The following is a 14,947-nucleotide window of genomic DNA, read 5'->3' on the forward strand; positions in this document are numbered from 1 at the left end:
GCCAGTCACAAGCTAGACTCGGATGACGAGGTGCCGTCCCGCCTGAGTGAATAGCAGCATCTCTAACTGACGATGAGGGGGGTGAGTGGCATCTCGTTTCGACAGGGTATCCGGCCGTGAGAGCTACGGAGGCAGCTCCAAAGATCGGTATCACAGCGTCATGGACGCCGACCGTGCCGGCCGAAAGGCTGGGTTGCGCAGGACCTCCCTCCGCTGCCACTGGATAGCGACTAAGTAAGCAGGATCCCCAGCCAGGTCATTAAAATCCCTGCAGCTCCAAGTAACCCTGTATCGACGCAAAACGCCATGAGCGACACGCGAGAGGAGGGTGTCTTACCCGCGTCTCCCCTGCTAGTGAGCCCGTGGAACAAGTGGTTGCATTTCCAATGAAATCTGAGCCACAGGGCCCCAGACATGTCATGTTGGAAACGGAATTGCTCAGCAGGACAGGGAAACACCCTCGAAGAGCCATGCAAACATTTGTCGTTTTCCGTCGTCCAGTCAGCGGGGGCCATAGGATGACAAGTAGCAGTGTGGTTGACTGGGTCCAACGAATCAAGCTACTGTTGCAAAGATGGCAAGTTGCTGAGAGATGATCGTAATAGTGCGGAACGGGTGTGCATCGCGAGGCTCGCGACAGCATATTCGTACCCTCAAGCTTCCAACGCCGTGACAGCCTACAATTCATTCAATTGTGCACCGCCTAGTTGACGATGGGCAAGTGTGCCAATGGCGTTGCATCGGCCAGCAGCAAGGCGCGGAAGGGATGCCACGGTTGCCCTCTGCTGCCCTTGCAACAGCGAGCGTAACATTGGGGTTAGTTGCAAAAAGCGCCTGAGTGAGAGCCGATAGGGCAGACGGTCCGGCGTCTCTGCTTCAACGCTCAGCAGCCTTGGGCCAGTGCTTCCCAGGCCCCAGCCCAATGCTGTGGTTTTGAACACTTGCGATTGACCTAGGAGTATCCCATTTGAGTGCTGGTTTCCTTTCGCTTGACTGCCGCTGGTTTTCTTTTTCTTGATGAAGCCGTCGAAGTATCCCGGAGCAAGTGTTTCCATTGTACAGGGTTGGCTTGCACGAGTGTTTGTGATGAGCTGCTGCTGCCTTAATCGATTTCAGTTAGCGGCCGCCAATCGACATTGATGGGTTGGCGAACAAGTGACCAAGGATGATGGTTAGCTGGGAATAATAATACCTCGCCTCCTGAAGGTTGGAATGCTGCCATCGCGATGGGGAAGACACGAAGCAGATAGACGCAAATCCTGGGACCAGGAGTCTCCAAACCTGCCAAACTTCGTCTGCACCGCAAGCCACGGAGTCAGCACCCACGCAAATTATGGGGTTCGTTTTTCATACCGGAGCTGCAGGGTCGGTCGGTCTGCCTGGCGGCTTTCGCACAAAATCGACCGCCTGAGTCCAGGCTCGCAGCTTTTGGAGAACTTGAACGGGAGCAGGTATGTACCATAGTAAGCGATTTGAGGGGCGTGGATGTATGCGAAATCATTCTTCTCCTCCTGCACGAGGGTGAGGAGACCTGCGAGGAGAAAGATTCCCCATGGAATTGGACAGGGAGTGGCCCAAGCCACACCTCTAATGTTGTCCAAGGTCAACCTCGTCGACATACGACTCGGTCAATTATCGAACGGCCAACACGTCTCCAGAGAGGTAGTAAGGCTTATGCTATCGCTCAACCCCGGCTTCACGGTCCATTGCTCACGTAGCTGGTATCCGTAGGTCATTCGTTCGTGAGCATGCGTTAACGGCACACAATGCCCGTGAACGTATCGGTATTGCCTGTGTGTGGTTGATCTCAGGACATTGGGGGCCCTCGGGGCAGCATTTGGCTGTCTGCGGCGGCCATCTGTGTGGCTTGTGGCGCGTCTAGCCCGCTGTGCTGGCGTTGGCGATGCATGGTTGATCGGTGATAGCTCTTTATACGACTACGCTATGGGCGTGTGCGTTAGCATGCCCCAGCCAGACTTCCTGTTCCATCCAGGGTTAGCACACGAAATCCACAAGCCATTCAACCCCCGTTTTGCGAGTACCATCGCCCGCCTTACGGAACGTCAGTGTGACATGAACTTGGTCTGTCTCCTTTGTGCAATTAGCAGCCGGATATGATGGGTATCAACATCATTTAGTGGCGTCGGACAGATACGAAAGCTTGCCTGTATCATAGCTTGGAAATTGCGCTCGCATATCTAGATAGACGCGTTGGGAAATCGTGAAAACACACAAACTTAGCAGCTTGTTGAGAGAGTATCGAGTTGGCTGCCAACGATATTAATGAGCCTTCAATGTTATTTTAAAGACCTTTTGAAGCATGCTCCTCAAGTGACTTCGGTAGACGAGGCTGCATACGTAAGATACTGCCCATCGGTTGACAAAAGCTCTTCCAACCGCGGTGTCTGGGATGGCATTTTGAAGATATCACCCTACCGGGTTCAAGATTGCATCGAAATGCGACTTCAGAAAATGGACTATGCACCTCTGATCATAGCGGCATGATAGACATCGTGTACGCTCAGCCGCCGAATCCTCGTCGGATTATAAGCTGCGCTACTCTTGTTGCGTGTGCGTCTCAAGGACTCAAATTGATCTCAGCCACAGATGAGGATCGGTTTTCCCCCTTCGATATGGAACCGGCATGCGATGATGATGGCAGCAAAGCACCCTCGGCGTAGGGCTCCAATGGCATTTTTGGCGAACTTTACTGCCAGGCATATCGATTCTGAATGAGGGCGTTGTGGCAAAGAAACGCACCACTGTACTCCGAAATAGGTACGAGGTCGGAATGCAATGGGCGATTAGAATTGGCATCCTGATGGGCGGTGATTGGACGGCACCCTGGCGTCAATCAGGCAGTGTGTAGAGAGTTCTTTCAGAAAGGGAGGGGGGCGTGTTTGAAGCATCGTGGATGCTGGGTGGGTAGCTTCACTGCCCACAGGCTGTAGATATCTAAGTCGTCAAGTCCAACATGCCTTTGTACTTGACAGTCCACGCAAACAATCGGCCACCCTCCCCCCACCCTGGGGTGTGAGTGGCCTGTTATTTGTTTGAATTTCTTATATTAGTCTTAGTACACTGCTTTATCCCTTAACTCTTTATCCTACTTTTCCTACGTAATCTAAGTAATTAATAAGGCCTTTAGTAGAGTAGTTCTATAAGTAGTATATTTATTACCTTAGAAAACTATAGTAAAATTCTACTCTATTTAATCTATTACCTTTTATTAATACTTCTTATAAGTATAGTTTAAAACTTAAGTTTATAAGTCTACTAGTTATAGCTTAGTTTACTTCTAGAAATAAGTACTAAAGATAAATATAATAATAATATCTCTAATACTAAGCTTAGTAGTACCTATAAAGAACTTTTATACTCCTCTTAATTATAGCTTTTATATACTTTAAGTAACTACTTAAGGGTTAGTATATGTAGTACTCTCTAGGTTAAAGTTATTATTAAAATTATTAAGTTATTAGTTTGATATTATATTAATTAATAAATAAAGTACTAGTTACTTACTTTACTATTACTCTCCTTATATAAAGTAAAGTTCCTATAACTTTAGTAGCTAAAGCTACTACAGTAGAAGAAAAGTTATTAATACTTTATTTACTTCGTCTTTATCTCTCTCAAGACCCCTATATCTTCTAGTACTAAGTATAGTACTTCTGTGTTCACACCTTAGGTTATATCTATTAGGGTTGCTTGGTCCTTTTCCATATCTGTACCTTGCTGTATATTGTACCTCGGCAAACAATCGGCCGGTCCAACGGTGCGTGTGTGCAGGGAAGGATAGCAACTGGCCGCCGGATAGGAGGGTCAGCCAAGGACCAGGGGCTGGATTCGGGCCCCCGTGTGTTCCGCCGTCAAGGCCGAAGCTCCATAATTTGTGAATGCTGATATGGCCGACTTGGCATCGCCATTCCAACCTGGAACCGGGGGGGCTTCCGCAAGAATTATCGATTGGATCGATTGGATTGTGCAGCGACGTGTTTTTTTTTTGTTTTTGTTTTTTTTTGGGTGGCTAGCCAGGCAAGTTTCCGTCTAGTATACCAGCATATCGTCACAAGACCGGGATGCTGCATTCTCGCTGTGCTGAGAGCCCGAGAACGACGAAGAGGGTCTTGTTTAGCCCTGGACATTGGCGCGCCTGGCCGTAGAAGTCACCAAGAGGCGAGCGGGAATGGACCAGCTAAGGCTTGATGGTGCGCTGAGCAGACCACGATCTGGCCATGGATCACAAGGGAAGTCCTGTGTTGAGACACAGCTATAATAGCCTGGAAAGATCCGCAAATACCCTACAGTCCCTATCTCAAGGGCCTGGGGCGCACTCAGAGAGAGAGAGCGTGTGTGTGTGTGTGTGTGTGTGCGCGCGACATAGGACAACGGCAGCAGCGGGTGTGTGCCTATTTGTCGCATCTCGCCATTTGCTGCGGGCTCTTGCTGACGGAGGGAGACAAGATGTCTTTTTGCCTCGGAAGTCATTGACTCTGCCAGGGCAGACGCCGTTGGCTCTCGGTGGTGTGCATTGAACTGAGACTCTCGAACTCTGTGTACTATTTCGCGAAGGTAAAGGGTTCAACCAGCGAGCGCCCTGATCGAGTCTCTTGCCCGGAGGTAGCATGCTTTATCCGAGGAACGAGGGACTGATGATTTCTCAGGATGTGATAATGCTCCATGCGCCTCGCCGCAGGACCCAGCTGCTCATTGAGTCAAGGACTCAAGGCTAGGCGGTTTGTGGCAGCATGAATTCAGCCGGTTGGCGGGACGGGCAGCAAATGAGCGGCGTTGAGGAAGACGGTATGTGGTCCGACATGAGGCATGCAACCAGGGCTTTCGAGGGGGTTGCAGACCGTCTCAACAGTTGTAATGTTGGTCCTAAGAAAAGTGTCATACAGTGCGTGCCCAGCTCAGGCCTCTGGCAATGTGGCGGAATTGGGGGGTGTCGCAATCGGGAGTGAACAGCCATACGATAGGTGGCATAGAGGGATGGCCCGGTGGTGCGATTTTAGGTTGCAATATTTGGCACTGTTTGCAGGCTCCCCGACGGTATCCTGAAGCCAGGGCTAAAGTCCCATAATGCTGACAACTCTAGCAGCGCCGCATCCTACAGCCAAGAGAGGAAGCTGTGGCTTATGATGTCTTGGACTTGGGAGATGCAGTTGGACAGACAGCACAGTCGGGCTCCCCTACAAGCATGTAGATGCTTGACAACGACAGCTGCAGCAAGTGCATTTGTGGAGGGCCATTGGTTCTGTACAGTGCAGGAAGATGAAGTGATCGAGTTCCAAGGTTGAAACCGAACCTGAACAGTGATCGCCAGCGCCTCATCTAGCTCCATGCCTCTTGTCAGGCGCTGGCAACACGGCAAGAGTGTTATTCAAGACCCAGGCTGTCCGTTCAAGGTGGTAAAATCATGTTGTGCGGTGTGTCCACGGAATGGTGGAGATTGAGGATGTGAGGGGAAAGGTCGAGACGACGACGGATGTCAAAAGTAGATTGCCGTGGGGGATCAAGGTTGGGTGTTTTGTCGGTGGCTCCTCCTTGAATGCCTCGGGCGGTTTCCCTGGCCTGAAGCAGATATGAACAGGCTCAGGGAACGGAGCTTTCGTAGTTGAGGTGGTGCTGATGCTGGTGCTGATACTGGTGCGTCATGTGTAAGACAAAGGGCTGGCAGTTGCATGGCATGAGGAAGCGAAAGTAACGAAGGTTGCTGGTCCCGTCAAGCCTTTTGGTAGGAAACACTGGCGGTGCGGTACGAGTACTGGCGAGGCCGCAGGGGCTGGCGGCGTAGCGAGCGGCGGTTCGGAGACTCTCCGCAGAGAGAAGAGGGACGGATCGGCAGTAGGCACGGGATATTGGACGTCGACAGCCATCGTGTCTCGACTCTGATGAAGTACTGCATAGAATTGTAGTGTAGTTGTTCCTTGTCCCTGGGGGGGAAAAGGGTTGCAAACAAGGACGCTGGGGCCTGCTGATCGGATGGCCTGCTGACCGATGGGCGAGGAAGGGCAAATGTCGGGCCCAAGGAGACGCGTGGAAGCGCTGTAAATGGCAGCTGCGTGGAGATTCGGGGGACAGCGGTCATGGTTGCATTGTTGCAGCTTGATTTTGAAGGTGGGAAAGGCGGCAATTGTGGTGTTGTGTTGCAGGCAAGCAAGGTTCGGTTCTGTTAGTGGCTTCCGTAGGATTTGCATTTGGTTTTGCGTTTGGCTTCTTCCGTGCAGCGGGTCGACTTTGTAAGACATTCTGGCTGGGCCTGGTGATCGTCATGGTGGTTTTGGAGGGCAAGGAAGATGTCGGATCGAAATTTCGAGGATTGAGGTTGAGGTTGAGGGGGAAGTCGAAGATGATACCAACCTGCCTAGGTAGGTAGGTACCTTCCCAAAAGTTGCGTGGGTGGTTGTTTCCTTCTTCCCTTGCTGTGCTGGGGCGCGGCTTCCACTGGGCTGGCAACTACCACCAGCGTCCTTCCTTCTTTCCTGCCTGCCTGCCTTGCCTGCCTGCCTCCAATGCTTGTCGCACTGTATACGTACCGAGGTTCCCCAGTGAAGGTGCCCCCAAGTGCAGGTGTCTGCCTCCAGTCTGCGATGCATCACGTAAGACGGGCAACATCCATCAGGTCCAGTATTTCCGTTTTCACCGGAGGGGACGGAATCCGAAACGGAGTGGACGCCATCGCCATCACACCTGCAGTTGCTCACACATGGATTTTCAGTCATCACCAACCCAACCCAACCCAACCCAACCCAAAAGGCAACCTAGCCCAAGTCAAGCCATCCCTCCCCTTCTCTCATTCCCTTGCCATCATCATCACGTCCCGCATCCATTCCCATTTCCACACCTCCATGAGCTCGTCCTTGTCGCCCTCGTCGACCACCATCCGTTACAACAAAGCTAGGCTCCGGACCACATGTCCGTTTCGCATCCCGGCCCGGAGCGAACAGCAAGCTTGTACATAACACACAAAGAGCACACAGCTGCAAATTGCGACGCCCAACGCAACCACAAAGCACAGCATCCATACCATTACCGGCTTATTACTTCGCTTTGGTCGTGTGTCGTCTAGAAAACCACGGACCAGCTCGCCTACGAACGGGACGGCAACCTGTCCGATTGCCACTCCATCTCCAACTTGGGGCGTGTCGTGTCTCGTGTCCAAGACCTCTCTGCCTCAATTAGAGTTGCCAGTTGCCCCAAAGCCTTGGACAGGAAATAGCGGACGACACCTCGAAGCTCTGACTGCCTCGCTCCTGCAGCAGCTCCTTGGACTGCGCCGTGCCGTCGCTTCACGACCTCGTCATCGTCTTCCACGGTTATCCGTACTCCTCAAACCCCTCGAGGCGCCATCCCTCAACCCCTCCACGCCCTCCTCCTCCTCCATCGTGGGCTCGGACGCCTTCTGGATCTGGATCCGTCCAACCAACGACAACGGAGAACCACCACCTTTCTCTTCCATGTTCCCCTAGGCTCCAGCTGCATGGCACGGAGTCAGTCGCCTGCTTGCTTTTGCTTCTGCTCCTCTCCGCATCAGTCATCATCATCACTCCCCTGCGCCTTGCTCTGCGCTTACGTCCCGCCGATCTCCAAGACCTACTTCCGTGCATCCGCGCAGCTACTACCGAAATCCACAGCAGTCGCCCGGTTTCAAGCTCCGCCATTTGTTGTCCAACATCGACATGATTTAGCCTTCAATCCGGCATCACATCTCAGCTTGTCAGACGCGTCCGTTTCTTCCACCGATGCACTTGTGTACAAACAACCCGCTGCCCCCTGTGCAACCGGGCCGGGGCTCTGTCTTTCGCATCGACGAGCCATATTTAACGTCTTAGTGACATGCCGTGTATCACTAACCAACAGATGCCCTCACCCTGAGCATGACAACTGCCACCGACGAAACACGATAACACTGCAGCCGGGTTACGATAGGTTTCCCAATTTTCGCCCGTTGCATAGCAAGTTAACATGCCGGTGCACCCAAGCCGCATAGCGAATTTACATTATGGACGCCGAGTGTTACCCGCGTTCGGTCAAAGAAATTCCGGCATTCCTCAGAGACACCGCCAACGCGCAGCGTGAGGCAGAGCTGAGCGCAGGCGCCAAGCTGGCATTTTACATTCATGGCCTGACTCGGGGCCGCCATCATAGCTCGACAGACATCACCATCGAGAAACAGAAGGTAGACTTTCATTGTGTCCGCCAAGAGCGTCTATTTGATTCTGGATGGAGTGGCTTGATTCAACGAGCGTGGCACGCCTGGCAATGAAGCAGTCAGGCTAGGCTTGGTAGCGTGTTAATCATCTGGTCTTTTTTTGCCCCATCCTTGCTCCCCGCTCGCTCCCGCCCCGGGGGCAGCACGGGTGACGGCAAAGATGATCAAGGAGGGGGTCCCAGGTGCTAACTGTCTCGCCTGACGCGCAATAGCGAACGCTGAAATTCTGACTCCTCGCGTCTGATACACCGAGGCACCGGTCGGTCCATCTGGCACCACCGCTGTATCACCGGCAGTGTGCAATGGTGCTTGCTGTTGGGAACTCCGCAGTCGCAGCTCACTCGCTCCTCGTCAAATGACGCCTGGTCCTGGGGGTCTTGTGCTGCATGTCCGACGGGATTCTTGGTTGATCGGTTATGATCCCGATTTCCAGTCTATGGGAGCCTTTGTCGGTTCGTGCTTGTTGCGAATTTGATTTACCACGGCCCGGATTCGTCTCAGCTGCCCAGTCGCATTTGTTTGATACCTTACGTTCGACAAGCCGGACATACCGGTGTCAGAAGAGCTAATGGCCTTGGGTGGTGGAGAGAGCTGATAATCAACTCCTCATGGACTGGCAAAATCTGCTGGGTCGGAGAAGGGGAACTCCACTGTCGACGTCTTCTTTACAGTGCTCTCCCCTGTGAACTGCTCGTTATGTTATCCGACGACGACGACGGGTTGGCAGCTACCGGTGACAATGGCGCGAGTCCGCTTCGCAGGCCTTCTTTCTTGTTCGGATGACTCGCATCATCCTCCACCCCCGGAACGCCCGTCTCTATTCAGCTGTTTGCTCTTTGCTGCGGATTATCATGCTGCCACCCTCGCTGCAGCCGTCGTTTGGGAGGGAGGCATTGGCCATTGTTAGGACGGCCCCTTATCATTCCGGGCGGATGGTCTCGAGGGGCCAACGCCGCCATTCTCTGCCTCTCCAGGTTCCGGGTTCAGGCTCCTGGAACTGAACACCAACTGGCCACCAAAAAACTCAATCATCAGTCGCTTCACAGTGGGACTGTTCTGCTGCGCTATCCATAGTGCGGCCTGCGGAGCAAAGCCTCAGAGGTAGCAGCAGTAGCGGCGGCGGTGGCAGCAAACGCCGTCGCTAAATTGATGCCTCGAGCGGCTTAGCCTCTTGACGCCGCATACGAGGCCTGCTCCCCCCAGTACCTGGTCCTCTCAATCTATTCGTGCAAGGAAGGCAGAAATAGACGGAGACATGGTGGCTTATGACGAAAGTAGGGATTCACAGGCACACATTTCGGACTTCCTTACTTCATTTGGCTCACTTCGCTGCCCGCCGATCGTTACAGCACCACCGTGAGAGGAAGTTGGCGCGCGCTCTCCTTTTCTTTCTAGTTGCTCACGCTGTCTTGGCTAACCTTCATCCCCAGTATGACGGAGGAAGCGTCCAGCGATGAGTACCGCAGCGGTTCAGGAGTATCACACATCGGCTCTACAAAAGGTGGTGATGCTGGGCTTGATTATCCACCGCCGGTCGGAGGCAACAGAAAGGGCTCCAGTGGCACTGTCCGTGGTATCTCGTCGCTGCTGTACCCTCCCGGTTTTTGGCCCCGCGCTGATCCGACTATCCGCACACCTATTGTCCGCTGGGACCCGCCTGCCCGCTGCCGCCGACCCTGAGTGAGTGAGACGACGCTCCTCCGGCCGGCCGTCCGCAATCCGCGGGTTGTGTTGGTTGTTGTTGGAGGGCGGTGGTTTTGTCTTGTCCAAATCGAACAAACTTCAGGTGCCCCCCGATCCGTAGTTGTCGGGGGTGCATTCACATGTGCGCCACCAAGCTCAACCTCGACGAGGGCACGATGAGGGGGGTTTGCTGTGCTTTGGGTTGGGGCTTTGTTGCCGTTGTGTCTTCTCCTGATGCTCCGTGGGGTTCTGAGGGAGCATCCACACTGTCTCTGACGAAGGCGAGGCGGTGTCGTAGACGCATATTGCTTTTTGACGGTCTTGCCCGGACGTTGCGCGCCATCAGCAACTGCGGTCTCGGCCGTTGGCCTTTGATGAGTATGGACTTGAGGCCTTGTATATCTAGTCCCATTGTCGTTTCCATAGTGATTTGTTTTTGGTCGTGCCCAAAAGGTTCTCTTCCACTTGATGTGACCGACGAAAGTGATTTGGAGATGTTGCTCGTGTGGACCAGTCTGAGCGTTGACATGCCTACCGCCAACACCCAAACATTGCAGCGCAGCCTACAGCGTCACGGTGCATCCCTAGACATGTGTAGAGATATGGTTGATCTGTGATCCTCGTGGTCACTGAGGCTGCAAAAAGTCGGTCAAGCTAACGACGCATGCTGCGTTGGATATTTATCATTTCACTCAGACAGACAGACACTTGAAATGTCGACTTGCTTTGGCCCGGCCGCAACCATACCTTGATGCTGTCTGCATACCTAGGAGCACACAGCTTGTGAAGCTCCGTCCAAGAGGAAAGATCGCACTGCCAATACATACTTGGTGGTAACAGATGCACATCATGTTCTTGACCGGCCCTCCGTTCCGCTATGGACTTGCTGTCAATGCCCCGGGAAGACATATAGATGATCCAGGAAAACGTTTGAGAGGAAGTGCAAGACGAAAGTGGCAGGACAATACGAACTCGATATAAGAAAACCAAGTCTTGTGAGAAAAGAACTCCAGGGCGTCAGCTCTCCCGGAATCCCGTAGTCAGGTTCCTATATGTGGTGTCTCGTACAATATCGCAGTGGTGAAAAATGCAGTGTCGTCTTTTTTTGTGACGACAAGCTGAGGACCTGGCTCCTTGCCTCAGCTGGACACAGCTAGACAGTTGTCGAAAAGACAACGACCCTTTCATCTGCGCTACATGTTCATTAGTCCATGACAACCACTTAGATTACGAAGTCAAATTTCACAATGAGAACTAACTGATCATGGGCAACCTTCCAAAGCTCCAAGAACATCTGAAATCTAGAGACATAACTCCTAGATATCAAAGATTTCATGCTCCTCTGTACATCTGCATATTACCTTAGGTAACTTGAAAGCTGAGGGATGTGGATGTGCGGGCTACGCTCATGACTTTTCTCTTTCATTGAGTGCCTTGATGATTACACTCATATATTTCGTCTTGAAGAAGGCTCGGCCCAGCCTAAGCCACATTGGTGGTTGGTTGCCAATGGTGGAAGTCTAAGTTGTGAGATGAACGATACTGGTCGCCAGATTGGATATCCAAGGTCGCCTCAGCAGTCATGAATTTATCTTTGATTCTAATCCGCATTCTTACTGTGTGTCTTTGTAAATGGTTAGCAAATAGGTTAGTTTGAGAGAATTTGGAAACCACTGACTTGGTTGCCAGCTCTGTAAATCGGACTATGTTTCTTTCCAGTGTATTTGCGGTGAGAGTACTTTGTGTTGTCTAGTTAAAGTTCAGGCAGCAAGAGGTCAACTTCTCCATGTCAAGATTGACAGTAGCAGACCGTGAATCGTGGGATCCCATTCGCCGAGACTTTATCACCCACAAAGTTACTGGCGAAAGCCAAGGTCAGGTGGTAAGAACGACCTCTTTCTCTTGTCCCGCTCCAACGTTCCATCACAGAGGTTGCGTTTCGGAGATGGTATGGCACAGCTAACAACCCGTTGAATCTTTTAATGGTCTTCGTAGATGGCTTCCCTGGGATATTTATCAAGCCAGAGGAGAGGCGACGTTTGGCATACTGCCATCCTTTTGTTAATACCTTCAACGCTGAGAACGCCCAAACATCGCGTGCTTAACATACCACACCATCCGCAAAGATGAAAAGATATCCCCTCGAAGAAATAGCCGCAGCCATGGCCCGCGATCCCTTCTCGTCGTCTTCTGTATCTCAAACTACCGAGGACATTGCGTTGGTCGACATGTCCTCACACAACGAGGCCATGACTTCGATCTTCAAGGCCGCCGAAGCACCTCGGTCGACCTTCACTCTCGACAAGACGAGGATCTACCTCCCCGAGGGACCGCTGTCCGACGACGCCTTCTGGGTTCCGCTTCCCGACGGCGACCGCGGCAAAGTAGACCACCGCGGGCCCCACCTGATCGACACCGAGCCCATAGTCAAGATCAAAAAGCGGGCGAGGGGCATGTCGTACCGTGGCGGCTCCTGGATCGTCGACATCGACCTCCAGCGGCCGCGGTGCTTCGTCGCGCACGGCACCATGGCGGAGGAGTGCATGGTCCGAAGGATGCAGACGGACTGCCGCGCCGCAGCGAAGAGGCTCGCTGCCACCATGGGCGGGATATTCTGGCAGCGAATCCAGGGCGGCGGTGGCGTCGACAGACTCACAAACCCGGATATCGCGGGCTGTCTGGCCCGCACGGCAGACGCGCTGTTTGAGTTCACAAATCTCACGGGGCGGTTCATCGAGGCGACGAGAAGACGGCATCTGAAGGAAGACGTGTCTCCATTGTTCAAGGGGGTGTGTTGAAGTTGATGGGCATCGTGGAGTGGCACCGCGTCCACCGGGCTGTCAACGCGGTGCAGATTCTCCGGAGGTCGTTTGAGGGACTCACTGCGCGCTGTGTCACGGGCGAAGAGAAGATGGCCCAGTATGCCGCGCAGAGCTGCAAAGAAACGTACATGCTCGGTATGATGGGCTGGCGTCTTGCGCCGGACTCGATAGGCTCACAACAGGGCGCGTTGTCGCAAGCTTTGCACTCATTGCATGTACTAGGCACGGCAGACTGGATGGGCTATGACGCCGAAGAGTTAAAGGCAAGGATGGCTCAGAAGAGCACGCCGGTGTGTCTCGTCAAAGACAACTTCTTCTGCGCGTGGACTTTTGGGATGGCTGTGCGGTTTCTTACGCACCAGAACCTGCAGTGCTCGTGGAGTGCCGACGAGCTCGCCAACTGTCCAGGTCCGTGGCGGTTCGAGGGTCACATCTACACGTCGCACCTGGAGATGTTGAAGACGCTGCCCTGGGTAGAGTGCTTCACGGGGTCGGAGCATACGAGGGTACGGTTCCGTCCTGTTAGTTGCAGCGGATGCTACGATAGGTTTTACGAGGGCAAGAGGGAAGACGGGAAGAAGAGCAAGAAGGCAAAGAAGGAGAAGCCAGAAGGCAAGAAGCTAACGGGAACGAGAACTTGGTGATGCATATACGCTTTGAGGGCGGTTCAAGGTCGAGCTGAGGTCAAACCGAGTCTATGCGGCTCTGCGTGCGTGAGGCAGCATGGTTAGTCGTATTCCTACCCGTTAGATCAATAATGAGTAATGCGTCCATGTCTAAGCTGTGGCGCCGGTTATTTCCACTTGGTGGTTCAAAGAGATTGTAGTGTTGAATGACGCCCGAGCATCGGTACCACGCCGTTGTATTACGGACTGAGGATAGCATTCCGTTTAAAGAATACTGAAACAATTATTTGGTCCTATTGACGTTTGAAAGGCACCAAGCTTGGAGGAAATGTACAGCTAAAGATTACCGTCAGCCTTATGCGCTGCGTAAATGCTGACTGACAACTTGGGGCGGACGTCATATGAGGATGATACGGGATGGCCTCGAGATTCGCTTAATAGCATCGCAGTACAAGCAGTTGCTTTATGTTGGCTGGTGTTTCAACAACGGTTTCGCTTAGTTGTTAAGCGCGACACCTGGCGACTGCAAAGCGAATTATCCACCGCCTCTACCGGTGGTAACAGAAGGACAGGTTGACGTTGTTGTAAGTGACGTAGTTTGATGGAAACAACTCAGTGACGAGTTGAAGACCCGAATGGAGAGCACACCTCCCAGCCCCAGGATGGGAGCATCAGGAGAGTTTTGCGAGTTGGGACGAAATCATGCGACGGTTGACTGGACGACTGCGGGGAGAACAGTGCCCACGTCATTGACAGCGGGAGTTTGCTGTTCTCTGCATGGTTTTACCGTTTCGAAAGCTTCTGCTGCGGAGACCAGCACATTGCTGAACCTCACCATGGGCAATCTTGAGGCGAGCAATCAATACAAGACTGAGGCTGAGGATATGGTGTTTGAGACTAGGAGAAAGAATGAGTAGAAATACTACTGATAATATGAACATGAACACGAATAGCGTCACGGCGTTAAGCAGAAACTGAGGTGCGACTGGATGCGACAGCTGGAAACAGCTGGACGCGACAGTGACAGTCAACCGGCGGATCGTGTTCAGGCGTTGGACGGGGCGACGGGGCCTCGTGTTCGAGCTAGCGGGGAAGATTTGCTGTCGCTAAATCAAAGTAGGCAGGGGTAACGGTGCTTGAATGGGCCAATTTGCCGAAACGGTGGAGATGCAAAAAACACGAAGCGACGCTTTTATTGGATATTGGGGGCTGAAGGAGAGGTGTCGGCCAATGGAAGGGGCCAAAACGGACAGGGGGAAGGGGTAAGGGGAAAAAAAAAAAAAAAAAAGAACAGGAAGCAGCGGGAGCGGGCTGGGCTGGACTTAGAAAGTGGCAGGAACTTCAGGGAAGGCGCTTCTTCCAGCAGTAATTCGATGGTGGATGGTGGATGGTGGATGGTTGATGGTTGATGGCCGTGGTCCACGTCCCTCAACTGGCTGCCCCTGCCCCTTCCTTTTCTGCAGTGCACCACCTGCTTTGCCTTGCATCCACCTCGACCAACCACCAACCACCAATCACCAAGAACGGCTAGCCAACCGGGGAGGCGCTACCTGCCCGCCCTCCACTGGAACATTGAACGTGCCTGCCTTGATCTTGCT

The 14,947-nt window shown here is 52.9% G+C and overlaps 1 protein-coding gene across 1 annotated transcript; it reads left to right on the forward strand.

The window, feature by feature from the left end:
- Window positions 1-12,063: 12,063 nt before the first annotated feature.
- CGGC5_v002084 (uncharacterized protein) lies at window positions 12,064-13,367 on the forward strand (the record flags this gene model as incomplete). The annotated part of the gene is made up of 2 exons (XM_032029135.1): window positions 12,064-12,690; window positions 12,756-13,367. 2 exons carry the CDS (start codon window positions 12,064-12,066, stop codon window positions 13,365-13,367), a joined length of 1,239 nt encoding a protein of 412 aa, XP_031891172.1.
- Between the last annotated feature and the right edge of the window lie 1,580 nt (window positions 13,368-14,947).

The sequence above is a fragment of the Colletotrichum fructicola genome (genome assembly GCF_000319635.2).
Source record: "Colletotrichum fructicola Nara gc5 chromosome Unknown KSG_Nara_v1_contig01, whole genome shotgun sequence".
Lineage (NCBI taxonomy): Eukaryota > Fungi > Ascomycota > Sordariomycetes > Glomerellales > Glomerellaceae > Colletotrichum > Colletotrichum fructicola.